This window comes from Hyla sarda, chromosome 7 (assembly GCF_029499605.1).
Source record: "Hyla sarda isolate aHylSar1 chromosome 7, aHylSar1.hap1, whole genome shotgun sequence".
NCBI lineage: Eukaryota > Metazoa > Chordata > Amphibia > Anura > Hylidae > Hyla > Hyla sarda.
This window is the reverse complement of record NC_079195.1, coordinates 5870353-5894370: the sequence shown is the minus strand read 5'-3', so window position 1 is coordinate 5894370 and position 24018 is coordinate 5870353. Positions and strand designations below refer to the sequence as shown.

At 46.4% G+C, this 24018-nt stretch overlaps 1 protein-coding gene across 1 annotated transcript in view; it reads right to left on the bottom strand.

Annotated features, from left to right (window-relative positions):
* The window catches only part of LOC130282256 (spidroin-1-like), a 53149-nt gene extending 49237 nt beyond the window's left edge, over positions 1 to 3912 (bottom strand). The window contains exons 1-3 of the mRNA XM_056530297.1: positions 3864 to 3912; positions 2114 to 3781; positions 843 to 1903 (exon numbers count right to left, since the gene is read on the bottom strand). Of these exons, the coding sequence (XP_056386272.1) occupies positions 843 to 1903; positions 2114 to 3781; positions 3864 to 3912 (2778 nt within the window). The remainder of the gene's footprint in view (positions 1 to 842; positions 1904 to 2113; positions 3782 to 3863) is intronic.
* Between the last annotated feature and the right edge of the window lie 20106 nt (positions 3913 to 24018).

The following is a 24018-nucleotide window of genomic DNA, read 5'->3' as shown; positions in this document are numbered from 1 at the left end:
ATAAGAGATCAACTGAGACTGTAGTTTTTAACTTTTGTTTTTGTACTCACCTGATCACAATTATATTTCTTACATTTTAAATTTCATAATAAAAGTTACATTTTAATATTTTATAAACATATGATACTGGGGGATTTTTAAGGAACTCTTGAGGGATTCCTTGTTGTAATTATAGGATTTATTGGGCACAAACTTTGCCTCACGAATCGTATGCCAAAATTCAGCCATAAAACCTGATAAAAAAAAACACATTAATAAATAACCCCCATTGTCTACTCTATTCTTTACTTTTATAACATCCCTGGTGCTAAAGGCTGTCCAGGCATGCTGGAAGTTGTAGTTTTGGAACTCTTGGAGTTGTAGTTTTGCAAGGCTTTCTGTTCTTATTCTACAATTATATATGTGGCTCCTACTCCTATCTGTGTTGGTCACTGTTTAGTGCCCCTCACAGCGATCTTCATCTAACAAGTGCTATTTCTATAATGGCTACACAGTTTTGCAACAGCCGGGACCACACTATTTGGAAAACACTGCACTAGAGATATGTTTTAAGTAAATAAGACACTGAATCCTATTTTCATTTATTTAAGCTGAATCCAACACTGGGACAAGTCTCTTCATGAGATCAGAGGAAGTCTATGGATCACATATATGGCCTCTAATATCTCAGACAATGTGGTGATATGAGGAGTATTAAAAGTGAAATTGGATACATCCTAACTAATTTAATACTCAAATGTAACATATAGGTATGTAAGCCATAGCCTATTACAGTTTTCACTTCATTTATAGATACATTTTGCAATAATATGTAGGAATATACTTTAAATAAGTTACATTACCTCTAATGCATGTTTCAGGCACTTGTCATCATTGGCAAAGTTATTTTTGTACTTGGAATCACACTGGAAAGTTAGCGAGGAAGATGATGACGAGGAGGAAGATGATGACCAAGATGACCAAGTTGACCAAGAACCTCCAACACCATGGCCTGATGATTGTCCACCATGACCTGTCCAAGATCCTCCTTGACCTGCGGAACCTTCACCACCATTACCAATTTGCCAAACTCCACCACCCTTACCTGTTTTCCAAGATAACAAGGAACCCCCACCACCATTAACTGATTGCCCAGATCCACCACCATTACCTGATTGCATAGATCCACCACCCTGACCTGCCTGTAAAGATTCTCCTTGACCTGAGAAACCTCCACCACTTTGGCCTGATGATTGTCCACCGTGACCTGACCAAGATCCTTCTTGAACTGTGGAACCTACACCACCATTACCAGTTTGCCAAGATCCACCAACTTTACCTGATTGCCAAAATCCACCACCCTGACCTGTTTTCCAAGATTCTCGTTCATCTAAGGAACCACCATTACCTGATTGCACAGATCCACCACCCTGACCTGCCTGCAAAGATTCTCCTTGAACTAAGGAACCCCCACCACCATTAACTGATTGCCCAGATCCACCACCATTACCTGATTGCACAGATCCACCATTCTGAGCTGATTGCCAAGATCCTTCTTGACCTAAGAAACCTCCACCACTATGGCCTGATGATTGTCCACCATGACCTGACCAAGATCCTTCTTGAACTGTGGAACCTACACCACCATTACCTGATTGCCAAAATCCACCACCCTGACCTGTTCTCCAAGATTCTCGTTCATCTAAGGAACCACCATTACCTGATTGCATAGATCCACCACCCTGACCTGATTGCCAAGATCCTTCTTGACCTGAGAAACCCCCACCACCATTAACTGATTGCCCAGATCCACCATCATTACCTGATTGCACAGATCCACCACCCTGACCTGCCTGAAAAGATTCTCCTTGAACTAAGGAACCCCCACCACCATTAACTGATTGCCCAGATCCACCACCATTACCTGATTGCATAGATCCACCATTCTGAGCTGATTGCCAAGATCCTTCTTGACCTAAGAAACCTCCACCACTATGGCCTGATGATTGTCCACCGTGACCTGACCAAGATCCTTCTTGAACTGTGGAGCCTACACCACCATTACCTGATTGCCAAAATCCACCACCCTGACCTGTTTTCCAAGATTCTCGTTCATCTAAGGAACCACCATTACCTGATTGCACAGATCCACCACCCTGACCTGCCTGCAAAGATTCTCCTTGAACTAAGGAACCCCCACCACCATTAACTGATTGCCCAGATCCACCACCATTACCTGATTGCACAGATCCACCATTCTGAGCTGATTGCCAAGATCCTTCTTGACCTAAGAAACCTCCACCACTATGGCCTGATGATTGTCCACCATGACCTGACCAAGATCCTTCTTGAACTGTGGAACCTACACCACCATTACCTGATTGCCGAAATCCACCACCCTGACCTGTTCTCCAAGATTCTCGTTCATCTAAGGAACCACCATTACCTGATTGCATAGATCCACCACCCTGACCTGATTGCCAAGATCCTTCTTGACCTGAGAAACCCCCACCACCATTAACTGATTGCCCAGATCCACCATCATTACCTGATTGCACAGATCCACCACCCTGACCTGCCTGAAAAGATTCTCCTTGAACTAAGGAACCCCCACCACCATTAACTGATTGCCCAGATCCACCACCATTACCTGATTGCATAGATCCACCATTCTGAGCTGATTGCCAAGATCCTTCTTGACCTAAGAAACCTCCACCACTATGGCCTGATGATTGTCCACCGTGACCTGACCAAGATCCTTCTTGAACTGTGGAGCCTACACCACCATTACCTGATTGCCAAAATCCACCACCCTGACCTGTTCTCCAAGATTCTCGTTCATCTAAGGAACCACCATTACCTGATTGCATAGATCCACCACCCTGACCTGATTGCCAAGATCCTTCTTGACCTGAGAAACCCCCACCACCATTAACTGATTGCCCAGATCCACCACCATTACCTGATTGAACAGATCCACCACCCTGACCTGCCTGAAAAGATTCTCCTTGAACTAAGGAACCCCCACCACCATTAACTGATTGCCCAGATCCACCACCATTACCTGATTGCACAGATCCACCACCCTGACCTGATTGCCAAGATCCTTCTTGACCTGAGAAACCCCCACCACCATTAACTGATTGCCCAGATCCGCCACCATTACCTGATTGCACAGATCCACTACTCTGACCTGATTGCCAAGATCCTTCTTGACCTGAGAAACCCCCACCACCATTAACTGATTGCCCAGATCCACCACCATTACCTGATTGCACAGATCCACCACCCTGACCTGCCTGAAAAGATTCTCCTTGAACTAAGGAACCCCCACCACCATTAACTGATTGCCCAGATCCACCACCATTACCTGATTGCACAGATCCACCACCCTGACCTGATTGCCAAGATCCTTCTTGACCTGAGAAACCCCCACCACCATTAACTGATTGCCCAGATCCACCACCATTACCTGATTGCACAGATCCACTACTCTGACCTGATTGCCAAGATCCTTCTTGACCTAAGAAACCTCCACCACTATGGCCTGATGATTGTCCACCGTGACCTGACCAAGATCCTTCTTGAACTGTGGAACCTTCACCACCATTACCAGTTTTCCAAGATAGACCACCTTCACCTGATTGCCAAAATCCACCACCCTGACCTGTTTTCGAAGATTCTCCTTGACCTAAGGAAACTCCACCACTATTACCAAATTGCCAAGATCCCCCACCTTGACCTGATGAGGCATATCCGCCTGGCCCACACATTATTGGTGGTTGATAGTTTCCGCCATAATCTAAAACACAGAGAACAACAGAAAATAACTACATTTGTAGAGTCTAGTAAATACTACAAATATGTCTATAGACAGTACGTACCATTGCAGACACTGACACCAGCCAGTGCCAAGAATATGAAGATCTTCATTGTGCAGACAGTGAAGTTCAGCACTGATGTGGACCTCCAGCAGTTGTGTCCTCATTTTTATACTTTGAAGATACGTGACAAAAGTTAAAGCCAAGTATTGTCTCCACAGTCACAGAAACTTGATTTACCTTCTGGCAAAGGTAGATTGTATCAAAAGATTTGGCAGAATAACAATTAGAATCTGCCAATGTTTCGTGCCCTCTTTATGAGCAAACATTCATCCTCTCAACAGTCATTATTTTGTACTTTTCCAATGTGACAGTTTTAATTAAAATGTTTGGATTGCCAAATTGGAGTATCCCCACGCTACCCCAAGTGTATCTGTCACCTGGATGACAAGGAGTTCTGCATTTCAATGGCAGAGACAACAATTTCTCTATATTTTTGCTTCCCGGACTCCTGTGAGTTGGGGCATTAAGGTCAGACTATTGTATAGTAAACTCAGGTTTATTGCATGTACTGAATGTTTTTGGATTTAAACTCTTCAAAGGTTAAAAATCAAAACAAATGGATGTTATTTAGTTTTGCTCCAAAAGTAAAAAAGTGACCTTGCAGAATGCCAAACTAGAGTCAGCTCCATAAGGTTGATACACTTATTTGTAGAAAACTGTTGCAGGGTTCTCGCACCTCATCAGTACAGAATCTGTTCCAGGTGGAATAGAGGGTTGTCTATGATGCCACTCAGAGGAGAGATCATTTTCAACCTTTTTTTTTCCAATTTTGAACATGGGCAGAAAATAAGTCTTCATATTTAATCTGGGGCCGTATCCCCTATCTGCAGGACCGAAGGATTAGTTTTAGATTGGGGGAGGTTTGACCATATCTCTATGGGAGAGTCTTTCGGCTATCTTTGGCTCTCCCAAAGAGATATATGGAGAGGGTGTGCTTTGATCGCCACTTCGTGCAGGGATCGTGGCGATTTGTTCCTGGGGATAGCTGGGGCCCTGTATAGGAGATCGTAGGAGGGTCCCAGTGGTCTGAAACCTACTATCTAATTCTTTTACCCTATCCTCATGATAGGGGATTAGTTTTTGGGCATGATAAAAAAAACAGAAAAACAGCAACTCTCCTGAACTTACTTTTTGGTTCCGATAAACAGCCCCTAGACATCTTATCCCCTATCCAAAGGCTATCTAGCTGGCACTGCAGCATTCTGAGCATGGAAGCTTGGAGCTTCCGTGTTTGTGGTATTATGCCCCGCTCTCTCCACTCATATCTTTGGGAGGGGAGTGACGGCTAGTATTAGCCAGTATTAGCTAGTATAGCCATCATGCCTCCTTCCATAGACATGAATGGAGCTGTGGTTGCCCGCCATTCGGCATGGAGTGTAGTTCGGATGACTGGGGTGCTACGCTGGAGATTGCAGGGGATCCCAGCAGCCAGACCCACTGGAATCAGACATCTTTTGTATAGAGAATAAGATGTCTACAGATGAAGTACCCCTTTAACTCCTGATGAAGTCCAGTACAATACATATACCAGTGATTCCCAACCATCGAGAACTGCCAGGGGTTCCGCAGGCTCCAGCAGGCATTTTTTTTTAAATTTTAAATCACACTGCGACCCCCTCCCCCCTGCGGCATTGTGAGTCACAGGCGCGCAGGCCGGAAAGAGGATAAAGGCAGAGGATGGTGCGCTGGCCCCGGATTCTCTTCCCGCTCCCCCCCCTGGATTATCTTCCTGCCGGCCCCCGGATTATCTTCCAGGCCCCCCTGATTCCACCTGGCCTGCCTTATTCTACCCGGCCCCTTGGATTTTTATCGCCCCATGGATTCTTCCCAGCCCCCCGCAACAGCACAGCATAATTAAGGTAATGCACCCTCTCCCCTCTGTCACCCCTGTCCACCCCCCTTTGTCACCCCTCTGTTACCCCCTATCACCCTTGTCCACTTTTCTGTCACCCATGTTCACCACCCCTCTGACCAATCCCCAATCAACCCCCTATCACCAATGTCCAACCCCCACTATTTAACCCTCTGTCCCTTTGTCACCCCTCTCCACCCCTCCGTTACCACCTTGTCACTTCTTTCAACCCCTACACCCCCTGTCACACTCTTCTACACCCATCTGTCACCCATGTACACCCCTCTACACCCCCAACACCAATCTGTCACCCATGTACACCCATCTGTCACCCATGTACACACATCTGTCACCAATGTACACTTCTCTGTCACCCATATACACTCCTCTACATCCCCAACACCCCTCTGTCACCAATGTACACCCTCTGTCACTCATGTACACCCCTCTGTCACCCATGTACACTCCTCTACACCACCAACACCCCTCTGTTACCCATGTACACCCCTCTGTCACCACCTATGCCCCCTGTCACCCATATACACTCTTCTACACCCATCTGTCACCAATGTACACCCATCTGTCACCCCCTATGCCCCCTGTCACTCTTCTACACCCATCTGTCACCCATGTACACTCTTCTGCACCCATCTGTCACCCATGTACACCACTCTTTCAACCCCTACAACCCCTGTCATACATGTACACTCTTCTACACCACCAACAACCCTCTGTTACTCATGTACTCCCCTCTGTCACCCATGTACACTCCTCTACACACCTGTCTCCCATGAACATCTTTCTGCACCCCTCTGTTACCCCTTTACACCTATATGCACCTGTTTTCTTCCTCACTTTTAAAGGGGTATCTGGAGGCTGAGGCTTGAAAAGTGCAGAGCTTAATAGGTTTGTTTTGCAGATTTAACAGTGAAGAATTGTGGCTGGAAGAAATTGTCATGATATCCCGGACCAGATGAAGAAGAGAAGGGAACAACGCAGATTTTAGAAGACGTCATCTGATAAAGAGATAAATTGATATTGTGCATTGCATTGTGGCTGTTTTCCTTTTTTTTTTTTTTTTTTGCTCGTCAACTTTTGTTGGGGTTCCCCACAATTTTTTTTTTTTACGAGGGGTTCCCCAAGCCGAAAAAGTTTGGGAAACATTGACATACACAGTAAAATTTCCCTAAGTGTACACCTCCCAATAGGGGACACCTCCCAATTGTGGACAGTTTTTAATTCCCCCGCAGAGCAGCATAAGACTTAATGTATTTGCACCATCCGAATAGGGGACACTCCCAATAGCAGACACGGACACACCTTTTAGGGGACAAAGTACTCCCAATAAGTGACAACCAGGCTTATGTGGCAGCGTGACATAGCGCCACTGTCAGGGGGTACAGCCAATACTTAAGTAAGTACCCCCCTGCAGCAGCCCCAGCACAGAACCAGAAGACCGATGTTTAAACAGTGGTCTCCTGCTTCTCTACATGTGTCGGCCACATCATTCTCCCCCTGATCTACTTGTGCCACTTTATTCTCCCTGTGCCAAATCATCTCCCCTTTATTACCCCATGTGCTACATAATTTCCCCCCTAACCCCCCATGCTATATCATTCCCCCCTTTATTACCCTTTGTGCAAGTTCATCACCCCCTTTTTACCACACACTGTGCCATTTTATCCTCCCTGTGACATTTCATCCCCTTTATCCCCCTGTGCCATTTTACTCCCCCTGTTCCAAATTATACACCCCCCCCCCCCACTGTCTGGCACAGATGGGACCAAGGGGAAATGATGTGACATGAGGGGGGGGGGTAATTTGGCACAAGGCAGAGGGGGATTAAAGTGGCACAGGTTTTAAAGGGGGATGAAATGGTACAGGGGTTGATAAGGGATGATTAAATGGCACTGGGAGGGTCTACTGTAATATTGCTTTTTATCGTGTTTTTTTTAGGTAATTTTAGTATTCGTCATTTAGAAAGATTTGTGAGCCTATTTTCCCAATAGGGGACATCTCTTAATGGCGGACACTTTTTTTTATTGCCCATTAGTGTCCGCTATTGGGAGATTCTACTGTACATAAATATAACTTGAGAGAGTACAGCTTTGGTAGTACAACTTCAGGTTTTATGAGAAGAATTTAGTTACTGCCAGATAATTTAGCAAAAATAAATCTGCAGTGCTTTAGCAGTGGTGCTTCTTTTCCCTGTTGCCCGAGGTTACAGCTGTCTCAGGGCATTAATCATACCTCCCAACCATCCTGGATCCAGGGGGACATTCATGTTTTTGGAGTCATGTCCCATCACCCTGGAATGCCCAGCTCTGCACACTTTGCTTTATACTCTTCCCCAACCCCCTTATCTACCTACTCTTCTGTGTGGGACACCAAAGGGATCACTTATATGGTTTGTCGTGGCAATGATGGTGGTTGTTGTCAATATAGGAGGTTCTCCTAAACTCAGGTGACAAGCTGACAACAAAACAAGAACCTTTTAGTTCTGTGAGAAAGGAAGAAAAAAATGTTACTGACCAAATCATGTGTACTGAGACCAATATTACCAATATTACCAATAATACCAGTATACAAAGATAAATATTATCACCATACATATTACCATAATCATGTTACTGAGCAAATTCTGTATACTGAGACCAATATTACCAGTATACAAGGAGGACCATTATCACCATACATTTTACCATCATACTGTTACAGACCAAATCCTGTAGATGGAAACCAATATTACCAATAATTCCACTATTCAAGGAGGAATATTATCACCATACATTTTACCATCATATTGTTACTGACCAAATCGTGTAGACTGACCAATATTACCAATAAGACCAGTATACAAGGAGGAATATTAACACCATACAAATTACCATCATACTGTTACTGACCAAATCCTGTATACTGAGACCAATATTACTAATAATACCCGTATACAAGGAGGAATATTATTGCCATACATATCACTATGATACCATTTCTGACCAAATACTGTACACTGAGACCAATAATACCAATAATGCAAGTATACAAGGAGGAAATATTATTACCATACATATTACCATCATACTGTTACTGATCAAATCTTGCATTCAGGGACCACTCTTACCAATAATAATACCAGTAGTCAAGGGACTATACTGCCACACCATGATAATTCAATTACCACCGCATAGTGACTATATAAAAACCACTGAACATTTACCAATATCTCCCCATACAAAGCCCATATAGGCACTGCAGACCTAGACAGTAATTACAGTGCAGTTACATTTACTGACTCACAGGAGGCGTCTTCTTGGAGTAGTTCTCTTTTCTCTTCTTCTCTGTCTTGCTCAGAATGCCATAAAGTCTTCTTCCAACCATAACTTGTCACTGCAGAATCTGCCAGACAACAATCATATTAGGCTCCACACTTTTTCAACACATTCCTTACCTGAGTAGGTAAGTGTGTTGTGGGGAAAAGATAGGGGGATAGGGTTTTGGTGGGTAAGTAATTTCCCCTCTCTTATTAGGCAATTCCCCCAGAATTTAGCAGTAGCAAGTAGGTGATGCCCAAGTAGGTAGTAGGTAATGCCCCCAGTACGTAGGTAGTGCCCCCACGAAAGTAATGCAACTAGTAGCCAGTAGGTAGGTAATGCCTCCATGTAGGTAGTGCCCCATGTAGGCATTGCCCCTAAGTAGGTAGTTCCCTAACTATGTAGTGAAATGACATCATCAGGAAGCCTGCAGTCTTATCTCATGTACGTGCATTATGAACGCTTTCTGCATACTGTACCTCCAAAATCAGGAGACAACGGTTTTAACAGCTGCCTTCTGCCAGATTCCCTGAATAAATTCCTGGATCAAAGTTCTATCCATTTAAATCAAGTATTTATAATATGAAAGTCGATATGGTGCCATTGAAAGCATCTTTCACATTATAAAAACAACTTTTCTTCAAGGTTTCCCCACAGATATTTGCTGGGGTTTGTGGTATTAAGACCCTTCTAATTAGTAGAGATTGCTCAGAATTGAACAACCACTACACACAATATATCACTCTAAATACAAAAATTAAGGTACATCCTTTAAAACCCAAGGATTATATCAGATAAAACAGATACATTAGTAATAGAACAGGGACACAGGATAAGATGAAAATGCAATGGATATACATATAATCAAATCCAATAAAATGACCTCAATCATATATATATATATATATATATATATATATATATATATAGTGTCTTATGTATACAGAGATATGGATAATCACACATGTCTGAGGCATCTTCCATCTTCATCATTTGTCAGATCTGATGAAGGAGGGAGACACCTCCGAAACATGTCTATTCTAAAGGAAGCATAAGTGAGCGCGCTGATACCTCATACTGCCTGATAATTTACACCACAATGCCACGTGGAGAGAGAAAAGTGGGAGGAGAATTCGGTTATCACATGAGAGTAAGTTGGAATAAAATGGCGCACACTGACAGTGTTAGACTGAACAGCACAAGCAGGGATGTGTGTGTACGGCTAAGAGTGTGTCAGAATAACACGGTTATACTGTCCAGTAGACAAAATGCATACGGTAAAATATCAAGGAGGAAGGATTTATAATCCCTGTGCTTGGTGTATACAGATGTAAATTGAAGATGGGAGCTGGCGTTCATCCCAGTGAGGGCGCACTGGCACCAGGTGTACTGGGAGTTATGTAGAGGAATGGGCCTCTATATATTCCAGGGTGCCCCATGTACTGGTGAGGCCGGTCTCAGTTACTCTCCCCCAACACTTTTCATATATATATATATATATATATATATATATATATAGATATATATATAGATATATATATAGTAAATATGAGTAGCCATATTAGTATTTTGCACTCTCTTTTGCATCTCACTTTGTCCTGCTTAATTACAGTGTCTCCCCTGCTCCCCCCTCCCTCCCCCTTTTTCTTATCTATGTAGTCTATGTTCCTATAGCAGGACAATTTATGACCTATCTTAGTGTGAATTCTCCAAATCTTTTGTCATAACCCCTGCCAGTGGCATTGCGACCGGGGTGTGGGGGGTGCGGCCCCCACCGGGTGACACCATCCTGATGGGGTGACACCAGGTACGCCGCCGATCCTCAGTTGCGCTGCCTGTCTCCATACTAGCATCCCCCCCACGGCCCCCACTTGCGCTGCCTCTGTAAGAGCATTCCCCCCCCCCCGGTCCTCACTTGTTGCATCTCCGTACTAGCACCCCCCCCGTCACCTGCACAGTGAACCGGCCTGCGCCCCCACGTCTTCTGTTGCGCTTGTCCGACGTCCCTCCGCAGGGTCGGCGCAAGAGGAGGTGATGTCACTCGCAGAGCGACCGGAGAGAAGGAGCGCTGCGCTGGATGGGTGAGTGAGTGGCTGTCTCTCTGTTTGTGTGTCTCTGTCTGTGTGTCTCTGTCTGTGTGTGACTGTCTGTGTGTGACTGTCTGTGTGTGTGTGTGTGACTGTGTGTGTGTGTCTGTGAGTGTGTGTCTCTCTGTGTGTGACTCTCTGTCTTTGTGTGACTCAGTGTGTGTGTGACTCTGTGTGTGTGTCTCTCTGTGAGTGTGTGTCTCTCTGACTGTGTGTGTGTGTGCGTCTCTCTCTATCTGTGTGTGTGTGTGTGTGTCTCTGTGTAGTGTGTGTGTGTGTGTGTTTTTTTTTGTGTGGGGGGAGGGGGGGTTTGTTTGAACTAACGTGGGGAGACTTTGACCTATTGTGGGGAACATGCAAGGGAACCTGCGGCCTAATGGGGGAAACTACTACCAAATGTGGGGAATCTATGCTACCTAATGTGGGGAAACTGCTACCTAATGTTGGAAAATTGCTACCTAATGTGCGAAGGCTGCTACATAATGTGGGAAAACTGCTACCTAATGTGGGGATTCTGTGCTACCTAATGTGGGGGAACTTCTACCTAATGTGTGGAATCTGTGCTACCTAATGTGGGGAATCTGTGCTATTTAATGTGGGGAAATTACTACCTAATGTGGGGTAACTGGTACCAAATGTGGGGAATCTATGCTACCTAATGTGGGGAAACTGCTACCTACCTAATGTGGGGGAACTGCTGCCTACCTAATGTGGAGAACTGCTACCTACCTAATGTGGGGGAACTGCTACCTACCTTAAGTGGGGGAACTGCTGCCTACCTAATGCTCCCCCCCCCATGGCAGTAGCACCCTCATCATCCACCAGCAACCCCCCCCCCAGCAGCAGCACCTCCATCAGCAGATCCTGATGGTGGATGATGGGGGTGCTCCTGCCAGGAGGATGACAGTATGTGGCAGATTTATATTCAGAGGGCACAGTGTGTGGCGGTATATTCAGAGGGTACAGTATGTGGCAGATTTATATACAGAGGGTACAGTATGTGGCAAATTTATATTCAGAGGGTACAGTGTGTGGCGGTATATTCAGAGGGTACAGTATGTGGCAGATTTATATTCAGAGGGTACAGTATGTGGCAAATTTATATTCAGAGGGTACAGTGTGTGGCGGTATATTCAGAGGGTACAGTATGTGGCAGATTTATATTCAGAGTGTACAGTATGTGTTGGTATTCAGAATGTACAGTGTGTGGTAGTATTATATTCAGTGGGTATGGTGTATGGAAGGTTTATAATCAAAGAGTATAGTGTATAGTAGTATTATATTTAGAGGATACAGTGTCTGGCAGGTTTATAATAATACTTGTTTTCATATAGAGGAGGAGAATGCGCTGACATAGTGAGGAGATGTCTGGGGGTCACATTCTGCAGACAGAAGTTTTAGCTGGACCAGGCGGTATGTACCATCTGAATTAGATAAGGGAAGACTATAGAGAAGACGTCACCTGTAATTAATCACTGATATCAGTGTGTATTCTCCTCACTATAGAGAAGACGTCACCTGTAATCACTGATATCATTCTGTATTCTCCTCACTATAGAGAAGACGTCACCTGTAGTCACTGATATCATTGTACATTCTCCTCACTATAGAGAAGACATCCCCTGTAGTCACTGGTATAATTGTGTATTCTCCTCACTATAGAGAAGACGTCACCTGTAGTCACTGATATCATTGTACATTCTCCTCACTATAGAGAAGACGTCACCTGTAGTCACTGATATCAGTGTATTCTCCTCACTATAGAGAAGACGTCACCTGTAGTCACTGATATCATTGTGTATTCTCTTCTCTATAGAGAAGATGTCACCTGTAGTCACTGATATCATTGTTTATTCTCCTCACTATAGGGAAGACGTCACCTGTAGTTATGATGAGTGAAACTACAACTCCCAGCATAACCTCAGAAGCTTCAGAAGGCCATTAAGCACTCCGCGGGCATTCTGTCCGGACACAAGTGAATATTTTGGACAAATGTGAGGACAGTCTGTATAATCTGCTATCACTTATCCTAACCAACCTATTTACATATACAGATACCTATCACTCTACTTTTTAAGGACCCAGAACGTTAGGATAATACCAACATACATGCTCTAAGAATTTTATCAGCTTTTATACCTTGTAAAGAAGGATTTCATCTCCCCTTAGAGTATAAATTATTTCTGAATACAGAAAACAGGACAACTGATTCTATTATTATACATATTGGACCCTTCTATGAAGCCTTCTGAACAGTTATTAATAGGCAGTGATTATCAGTATCTATGTGTTTATAAGCCTCTATATACACGATTGGGGTCATTTTATTGCACTTTATTAGATTTGACTATAATTCTATCCTATTGTATTTTATTCCTATGTCTATATACTATTGTAATAAATGGATCAGTTTTTTTTCTGATAATTTCGTTTACGCCTTTGGCTTATTTACCCGAAGACAATATTTGTCATCTTCATCCTGCAACATCAGAAGACGAGCGCACGAACCTTTGTTTAATGTTCCTCCTGTATTTACGTATGGAGCTTCTTCTGCTGGAATCAAAATTCATCAAACATTAAATAAAGTAACTCCCTGCATTGTTATATAAAGTTATTATTATATAACATTCCCTGACATCTCAATATCTGATGCAATTCTGAATTCAGCTTCTTGGTCTTCTATTCTCTTCCATTAATGTAAGACGTGTCCCAGAGGGGCCTCAACAAAGCCAAAAAATTAAGTGTTGTTATGTGCATTAATTGTTCTGCACTATTCTACACTGTGATTTTGCTAAACATGTTGATTATTAAGAATTGATTAAAATGGTGAACTGAAAGTATTAAAGAGATAACTCCAGATACACACACACTGTAGGAATCTTCCAAAAGAAGAAAAAAAAATTATATAAGAATCTGCAAAGTCATTATACACAGAGCAACAGTGCAACACTAATCCTACCTCCTAAATATGTATTTCATTACTAGAGATGAATGAACTGAACCCATAGAACCTGAGTTCAGTTAGATCTCAACTCGACCCTGAAATTCAGGTGGTCCAGTTTGGTAGAACCTGCTAAAATAACATCATCTACATAGCAAAGAGGAGAAGGAAGAAGAATCACATCATCTCAGGGAATCACAGAATGCTATTCAAACAGCTCTCCCAGCCAATCAGAAGGCAATATAAGGTTCACTATAAAAGCAAATGCACATAGCTTCATCAGCCATTATAGAAATAGCAGTTGTTAGAGGAAGATTTCTGTGAGGGACAATGAGCACCAACACAGATAGGAGTAAGAGCCACACATATAATAAATGCAGTAAAAACTTCAGAGAGCATTATGCATCTATTTTATTGTGGGAAAGTTTTTGTTTAGTTTTACACTAATTGTGAAAAAGTTGCATAGAATGTTTTGTTTAACTTTTGTGCATTTTCTAGGATGACAATCCTGTTGCCATTCCCCAAAACGAAAATGTTTTTCACAGTTTGTAAAAAACCACAGTATGCAATCCTTGAACAGCAGTGTGAGGGTGCATATTGTTGTGCGAGATGTGTGCGAGTTGTTCATTTGGAAGCCCAGATCCTGGATCTAGAGGAGCAACTGGCAACACTGAGACGCTTTGACCACTTGGAGAGGAGTGTCCTGCTCACTGAGCAAGTACTCTCTGGTGTCGAGGTGGGGGAGGATAGTGGGACGGAGCTGCAGGACAGTCAGGCAGTTAGCTGGGTTACAGTTAGAAAATGCGGTAGAGGGAAAAATGTCAGGGAGGCTAGTCCTGAACTGGCACACCCCAACAAGTTTGCCCGCTTGGCAGATGAGGGGGTTGCCATTACAGAGCTAGCGGTACTGCAGCAGGACTTTGCCTCTGACCACCAGGGGGGTGTCTGCTCCAGGAAGGAGGGAGGGAGGAGAGCAGGGCAGGCCAGACAGGTACTGGTAGTGGGGGACTCAATTATTAGGGGGACAGACAGGGCGATCTGTCACAAAGACCAGGATCGCCGAACAGTGTGTTGTCTTCCTGGCGCTCGAGTTCGGCACATTGCGGATCGGGTTGACAGGTTGCTGGGTGGGGCTGGAGAAGACCCAGCAGTCATGGTACATATTGGCAACAATGACAAAGTAAGAGGCAGGTGGAGTGTCCTTAAAAAGGATTTCAGGGACTTAGGCTGCAAGTTTAAGGCAAGGACCTCCAAGGTAGTATTTTCTGAAATATTACCTGTACCACGAGCCACACCAGAGATGCAGCGGGAGATTAGGGAGGTAAACAAGTGGCTCAGAAGCTGGTGTAGGAAGGAGGGGTTTGGATTCATGGAGAACTAGGCCGACTTTGCTGTCGGTTACCGGCTCTACCGTAGGGACGGACTGCACCTCAATGGGGAGATGCAGCTGTGCTTGGGGAGAAGATGGCTAGAAGGGTGGATGAGTGTTTAAACTAGGGACTGGGGGGAGGGAACCTACAACATAGAGGCAGAGGATAGTGTAGATGGGGGGGGACTTATTAATGTACCTGGGTGTGTAGCGGAGGGAGGGGTTAGAATAATTAATAGGGATAGGCATCATAGGATAAAAAAACATACACCATTGAAGTGCATGTTGACTAATGCCAGAATTCTGTCCAATAAAACTGACGAACTGGAGTTGAAAATTTCTGAGAAGGATTATGACATAGTCGTATAACAGAGACTTGGTTGGACGATAGCTGTGACTGGGCGGTCAACATACAGGGTTATAGTCTATTCAGGAAGGATCGGACAAAATGGAAAGAGGGAGGAGTCTGTCTTTATGTAGTCCAATTTGAAGGCCGCACTGCGGGAGGATATATGGGAGGGAAACGATGATGTGGAGTCATTATGGGTAGAAATATATGGAGATAAAAACAAAAAAATTCTGATAGGGGTTTGCTATAAGCTATAAGCCACCAAACATAATGGAAGAGCCAGAAGATCAATTATTGAGGCAAATAAGGCAGCAAATCAAAATGAGGTGATAATAATGGGGGACTTTATCCTGATATAAACTGGGAGACTGAGAACTGTGAATCTCATAAAGGAAACAGGTTTCTGACTATAACTAAAGACAATTATCTGTCCCAAATGGTGCAAGGCCCGACCAGAGGGGGCACCCTACTAGACTTAATATTGACCAGTGTACCTGACAGAGTAATTAATGTGCAAGTAGATGGACACCTAGGAACTGGTGATCATAATATAATACATTATAACTTATTCTTCAATAAGGGAATCTCACGAGGGACCACAAAAACAATGAACTTTAGGAAGGCAAAGTTCGATCAACTCAGAGAAGCCCTTAACAATATAAAATGGGATAATGTCCTCAGAAAGAACAATATTGACACTAAATGGGAGACTTTTAAAAGTATCTTAAATTTTCACTGTAAGATGTATATACCTTATGGGAATAAAAGGGTCAGAAATAAAAGAAAACAAATATGGATGAATTAAAATGTTAAGGGGGCAATAAATTTAAATTACTAAAACAGGAAGGCAGTGAAGAAGCTGTCACGATTCGGCTGGCTGGAGGTGGATCCTCTGTGCCAGAGAGGGATTTGCGTGGACCGTGTCGGTGGACCGGTTCTAAGTTGCTACTGGTATTCACCAGAGCCCGCCGCAAAGCGGGATGGTCTTGCAGCGGCGGTAGCAACAGGGTCGTATCCACCGGCAACGGCTCAACCTCTCTGACTGCTGAGACAAGCGCGGTACAAGGGAGTAGACAAGAGCAAGGTTGGACGTAGCAGAAGGTCAGGGCAGGCAGCAAGGATCATAGTCAGGGGCAACGGCAGGAGGTCTGGAACACAGGCTAGGAACACACAAGGAAACGCTTTCACTGGCACAATGGCAACAAGATCCGGCAAGGGAGTGCAGGGGAAGTGAGGTATAAGTAGGGAAGTGCACAGGTGAAGGTACTGATTAAAACCTCATGCGCCAATCAGTGGCACACCAGCCCTTTAAATCGCAAAGACCCGGCGCGTGCGCGCCCTAAGGAGCGGGGCCGCACGCGCCGGGACAGCACAGACGGGGAACGGGTCTGGTAAGCGAGTCGGCGCGTCCCGCATCGCGTCTGGTAAGCGAGTCGGCGCGTCCCACATCGCGAATCGCATCCCGGCTGGGAACATTATCGCAGCGCACCCGGTCGGCAGGTCTGACCGGGGCGCTGCGAATAGGAGAACGCTGTGAGCGCTCCGGGGAGGAGCCGGGACCCGGAGCGCTCGGCGTAACAGTACCCCCCCACTTGGGTCTCCCCCTCTTTTTGGAACCTGAGAATTTGAGGATGTCCAGGATGTTGTCCTCAGGTTCCCATGACCTCTCCTCTGGGCCGCAATTCTCCCAACCCAAAATTTTTTTTTACCTCTGACCGTCTTGGATGCCAGAATTTCTTTCACCAAAAAAAGTCAGAGGACCCGGAAACTGGAGTGGGAGAAACAACTTTGGGAGAGAAGCGGTTAAGGATGAGTGGTTTAAGGAGAGAGACATGGAAAGCATTGGGAATACGGAGAGAGGGAGGAAGAAGGAGTTTGTAAGAGACAGGGTTGATTTGGCACTTGATTTTGAAAGGACCAAGATAACGTGGTCCCAGTTTATAACTGGGGACACGAAAACGGACATACTTGGCGGAGAGCCATACTTTGTCTCCGGGAGAAAAAATGGGGGGAATTCTTCTTTTCCTATCGGCATGTTTTTTCATCCGGGATGAGGCCTGTAAGAGAGAATTTTGAGTCTCTTTCCATATGGTGGAGAAGTCCCGAGTCACCTCATCAACAGCAGGCAAACCAGAGGGCATGGGAGTGGGAAGGGGGGGGAAGAGGGTGACGGCCGTACACCACGAAGAATGGGGATTTAGCGGAAGATTCAGAGACTCTGAAATTGTACGAGAATTCGGCCCATGGTAGAAGATCTGCCCAGTCATCCTGGCGGGAGGAAACAAAATGTCGCAAATAGTCACCCAGAACCTGATTAATTCTTTCTACTTGCCCATTGGATTGGGGATGATAAGAAGACGAGAAGTTTAATTTGATTTTGAGTTGATTACAGAGGGCCCTCCAGAATTTAGACACAAATTGAACGCCTCTATCCGAGACGATATGCGTAGGCAGCCCGTGAAGGCGAAAAATGTGTATAAAAAATTGTTTCGCCAACTGAGGCGCAGAAGGAAGACCTGGAAGAGGGATAAAATGTGCCATCTTGGAGAATCGATCAACGACCACCCAAATAACTGTGTTGCCATGGGATAAAGGTAAGTCAGTAATAAAGTCCATACCAATCTGAGACCATGGTCGTTCAGGAACAGGCAGAGGATGGAGGAGACCAGCAGGCTTCTGGCGAGGGGTCTTGTCCCGGGCACAGACTGTACAAGCCCGCACGAAATCAACAACATCAGCTTCCAGGGTAGGCCACCAATAAAATCGAGAGATGAGCTGGATGGATTTTTGGATGCCAGCATGGCCTGCGAGGTGTGAGGAGTGTCCCCACTTGAGAATCCCGAGACGCTGGCGTGGAGAGACGAAGGTCTTCCCTGGAGGAGTTTGTCTGATGGAAGCTGGAGAAGTGGAGATCAGACAGTCCGGAGGAATAATGTGTTGCGGGGAAGCTTCCACTTCAGAGGCATCCGATGAACGAGAGAGGGCATCAGCGCTAATGTTCTTGTCAGCAGGGCGAAAATGAATTTCAAAGTTAAAACAGGCAAAGAACAACGACCACCTAGCCTGGCGAGGATTCAGCCGTTGGGCAGACTGAAGATAAGAGAGATTTTTGTGATCAGTGTATATAATAACTGGATATTTGGATCCCTCCAGCAGGTGCCTCCATTCCTCAAGCGACAATTTTATGGCAAGTAGTTCTCGATCACCAATGGAGTAGTTTTTCTCCGCCGGAGAGAAGGTCCTAGAAAAGAAACCACAAGTAACAGCATGTCCGAAAGAATTTTTTTGTAGGAGTACTCTCACGATTCGGCTGGCAGGAGGTGGATCCTCTGTGCCAGAGAGGGATTGGCGTGGACCGTGCTGGTGGACCGGTTCTAAGTTGCTACTGGTATTCACCAGAGCCCGCCGCAAAGCGGGATGGTCTTGCAGCGGCGGTAGCAACAGGGTCGTATCCACTAGCAACGGCTCAACCTCTCTGACTGCTGAAGATAGGCGCGGTACAAGGGAGTAGACAAGAGCAAGGTCGGACGTAGCAGAAGGTCGGGGCAGGCAGCAAGGATCGTAGTCAGGGGCAACAGCAGAAGGTCTGGAACACAGGCTAGGAACACACAAGGAAACGCTTTCACTGGCACAATGGCAACAAGATCCGGCGAGGGAGTGCAGGGGAAGTGAGGTATAAATAGGGAGTGCACAGGTGAACACACTAATTAAGCCAACTGCGCCAATCAGTGGCGCAGTGGCCCTTTAAATCGCAGAGACCCGGCGCGCGCGCGCCCTAAGGAGCGGGGCCGCGCGCGCCGGGACAGGACCGACGGAGAGCGAGTCAGGTACGGGAGCCGGGGTGCGCATCGCGAGCGGGCGCCACCCGCATCGCGAATCGCATCCCGGCTGGGAGAGGTATCGCAGCGCACCCGGTCAGCAGGTCTGACCGAGGCGCTGCAATTACAAGGATGTTGCGAGCGCTCCGGGGAGGAGCGGGGACCCGGAGCGCTCGGCGTAACAGTACCCCCCCCCTTGAGTCTCCCCCTCTTCTTGGAGCCTGAGAACCTGAGGACCAGACTTTTGTCTAGGATGTTGTCCTCAGGTTCCCAGGATCTCTCTTCAGGACCACAGCCCTCCCAATCTACCAAAAAAAATCTTTTTCCTCTGACCGTCTTGGAGGCCAGTATCTCCTTCACGGAGAAGATGTCAGAAGAACCGGAAACAGGAGTGGGAGAAACAAGTTTGGGAGAGAAACGGTTGATGATGAGTGGTTTAAGGAGAGAGACATGGAAGGCATTGGGAATACGAAGAGAAGGAGGAAGAAGGAGTTTGTAAGAGACAGGATTAATCTGGCACAAGACTTTGAAAGGACCAAGATAGCGTGGTCCCAGTTTGTAACTGGGGACACGAAAGCGGACATATTTAGCGGAGAGCCATACCTTGTCTCCGGGAGCAAAAATGGGGGGAGTTCTTCTTTTCTTATCGGCAAACCTTTTCATGCGGGATGAAGCCTGTAAAAGAGAATTTTGGGTCTCTTTCCATATGGTGGAAAGATCACGAGTCACTTCATCCACAGCGGGCAAACCAGAGGGCAAGGGAGTGGGGAGGGGGGGAAGAGGGTGACGGCCGTACACCACGAAAAATGGGGACTTAGCAGAAGATTCAGAGACTCTGAAGTTGTATGAGAATTCGGCCCATGGTAGAAGATCTGCCCAGTCATCCTGGCGGGAGGAAACAAAATGCCGTAAATAGTCACCCAGGACCTGGTTAATTCTTTCTACTTGCCCATTGGATTGGGGATGATAAGAAGAAGAGAAGTTTAATTTAATCTTGAGCTGTTTACAGAGGGCCCTCCAGAATTTAGACACGAATTGGACGCCTCTATCCGAGACGATCTGCGTGGGCAAACCGTGAAGACGAAAAATGTGTACAAAAAATTGTTTTGCCAACTGAGGCGCTGAAGGAAGACCAGGAAGAGGAATAAAATGTGCCATCTTGGAAAATCGATCAACGACCACCCAAACAACAGTGTTGCCACGGGATGGGGGTAAGTCTGTAATAAAGTCCATACCAATCAGTGACCAAGGCTGTTCGGGGACAGGCAGAGGATGAAGGAGACCAGCAGGCTTCTGGCGAGGAGTCTTATCCCGGGCACAGACAGTACAGGCCCGCACAAAATCAACAACATCCGTCTCCAGAGTCGGCCACCAATAGAAACGAGAGATGAGTTGCAAGGACTTTTTGATGCCCGCATGGCCTGCGAGGTGGGAGGAGTGACCCCATCTGAGAATCCCGAGACGTTGGCGTGGAGAAACGAAGGTCTTCCCTGGAGGAGTTTGCCTGATGGAGGCTGGAGAAGTGGAGATCAGACAATCAGGAGGAATGATGTGTTGCGGAGAGACCTCTACTTCCGAGGCATCCGAGGAACGAGAGAGGGCATCGGCCCTAATGTTCTTGTCGGCAGGGCGAAAATGAATTTCAAAGTTAAAACGGGCAAAGAACAACGACCACCTGGCCTGGCGAGGGTTCAGCCGTTGGGCAGACTGGAGATAGGAGAGATTCTTGTGATCGGTGTAAATGATAACTGGAAATTTTGATCCCTCCAGCAGATGCCTCCATTCCTCAAGTGCCAATTTAATGGCCAGTAGTTCTCGATCCCCGATGGAGTAGTTTCTCTCCGCCGGAGAGAAGGTCCTAGAAAAAAAAAACACAAGTAACAGCATGCCCGGAAGAATTTTTTTGTAGAAGGACCGCTCCAGCTCCCACTGAGGAGGCATCTGTCACGATTCGGCTGGCAGGAGGTGGATCCTCTGTGCCAGAGAGGGATTGGCGTGGACCGTGCTAGTGGACTGGTTCTAAGCTGCTACTGGTATTCACCAGAGCCCGCCGCAAAGCGGGATGGTCTTGCAGCGGCGGTAGCAACCAGGTCGTATCCACTAGCAACGGCTCAACCTCTCTGACTGCTGAAGATAGGCGCGGTACAAGGGAGTAGACAAGAGCAAGGTCGGACGTAGCAGAAGGTCGGGGCAGGCAGCAAGGATCGTAGTCAGGGGCAACGGCAGGAGGTCTGGAACACAGGCTAGGAACACACTGGGAAACGCTTTCACTGGCACGATGGCAACAAGATCCGGCAAGGAAGGAAAGGGGAAGTGAGGTTATATAGGGAAGTGCACAGGTGAATAAACTAATTAAGCCAACTGCGCCAATCAGCGGCGCAGTGGCCCTTTAAATCGTAGAGACCCGGCGCGCGCGCGCCCTAAGGAGCGGGGCCGCGCGCGCCGGGACAGGACTGACGGAGAGCGAGTCAGGTACGGGAGCCGGGGTGCGCATCGCGAGCGGGCGCCACCCGCATCGCGAATCGCATCCCGGCTGGGAGAGGTATCGCAGCGCACCCGGTCAGCAGGTCCGACCGGGGCGCTGCGATTGCGAGGAAGTTGCGAGCGCTCCGGGGAGGAGCGGGGACCCGGAGCGCTCGGCGTAACAGCATCTACCTCCAATAGGAAGGGTTTAGATGGGTCAGGTCTGGAGAGCACGGGAGCAGAAGAAAAGGCAGACTTGAGCCGTTTAAATGCGTCTTCCGCTTGGGGAGACCAGGACTTGGGATTGGCATTTTTCTTGGTTAAAGCCACGATAGGAGCCACAATAGTGGAAAAGTGTGGAATAAATTGTCTGTAATAATTGGCGAACCCCAAAAAACGTTGGATAGCACGGAGTCCGGAGGGGCGTGGCCAATCTAAGATGGCAGAGAGTTTATCCGGGTCCATTTGTAATCCCTGGCCAGAGACCAAGTATCCTAGGAAAGGAAGAGATTGACATTCAAACAGACATTTCTCCATTTTGGCATAAAGTTGATTGTCTCGAAGTCTCTGAAGAACCCTGCGGACATGCTGGTGGTGTTCTTCTAAGTTGGCAGAAAAAATCAGAATATCGTCCAGATACACAACAACACAGGAATATAAGAGATCACGAAAAATTTCATTAACAAAGTCTTGGAAGACGGCAGGGGCGTTGCACAGGCCAAAGGGCATGACCAGATACTCAAAGTGTCCATCTCTGGTGTTAAATGCAGTCTTCCATTCGTCCCCCTCCCTGATGCGGATGAGATTATAAGCACCTCTTAAGTCCAGTTTGGTAAAGATGTGGGCACCTTGAAGGCGATCAAAGAGTTCTGAGATAAGAGGTAGGGGGTAGCGGTTCTTTACCGTGATTTTATTAAGTCCGCGGTAATCAATGCAAGGACGTAGGGAGCCATCTTTTTTGGACACACAAAAAAATCCAGCTCCGGCAGGAGAGGAGGAATTGCGGATAAACCCCTTTTTTAAATTTTCCTGGATGTATTCAGACATAGCAAGAGTCTCTGGAGCGGACAGAGGATAAATTCTGCCCCGGGGTGGAGTATTGCCCGGGAGGAGGTCAATAGGACAGTCATAAGGCCTGTGAGGAGGTAAAGTCTCAGCTTGCTTTTTGCAAAACACATCAGCATAGTCCATATAAGCCTTATGGAGACCGGTTACAGGGGGGAACCACAGGGTCACGGCAGGGAGTACTGGGAACCGGTTTAAGACAGTCCTTGAAACAAGAAGTACCCCAGCTCTTGATCTCTCCTGTGGACCAATCAAGGGTTGGGGAATGGCGTTGAAGCCACGGTAATCCAAGGAGAATTTCGGAAGTGCAATTGGAGAGGACCAAAAACTCAATTTTTTCGTGATGAGGTCCGATGCACATTAGGAGGGGTTCCGTGCGGTAACGCACAGTACAGTCCAATCTTTCATTGTTAACACAATTGATGTAGAGGGGTCTGGCGAGACTGGTCACCGGGATGTTGAACCTGTTGATGAGAGAGGCCAAAATAAAATTTCCTGCAGATCCAGAATCCAAGAAGGCCATAGTAGAGAAGGAGAAGGTAGAGGAAGATATCCGCACAGGCACAGTAAGGCGTGGAGAAGCAGAGTCGACAGCAAGAACTGTCTCATCTTTGTGCGGAGTCAGCGTACGTCTTTCCAGGCGGGGAGGACGGATAGGACAATCCTTCAGGAAGTGTTCGGTACCGGCACAGTACAGGCACAGATTCTCCATGCGGCGTCGTGTCCTCTCTTGAGGTGTCAAGCGAGACCGGTCAACTTGCATAGCCTCCACGGCGGGAGGCACAGGAACGGATTGCAGAGGACCAGAGGAGAGAGGAGCCGGGGAGAAAAAACGCCTCGTGCGAACAAAGTCCATATCCTGGCGGAGCTCCTGACGCCTTTCGGAAAAATGCATGT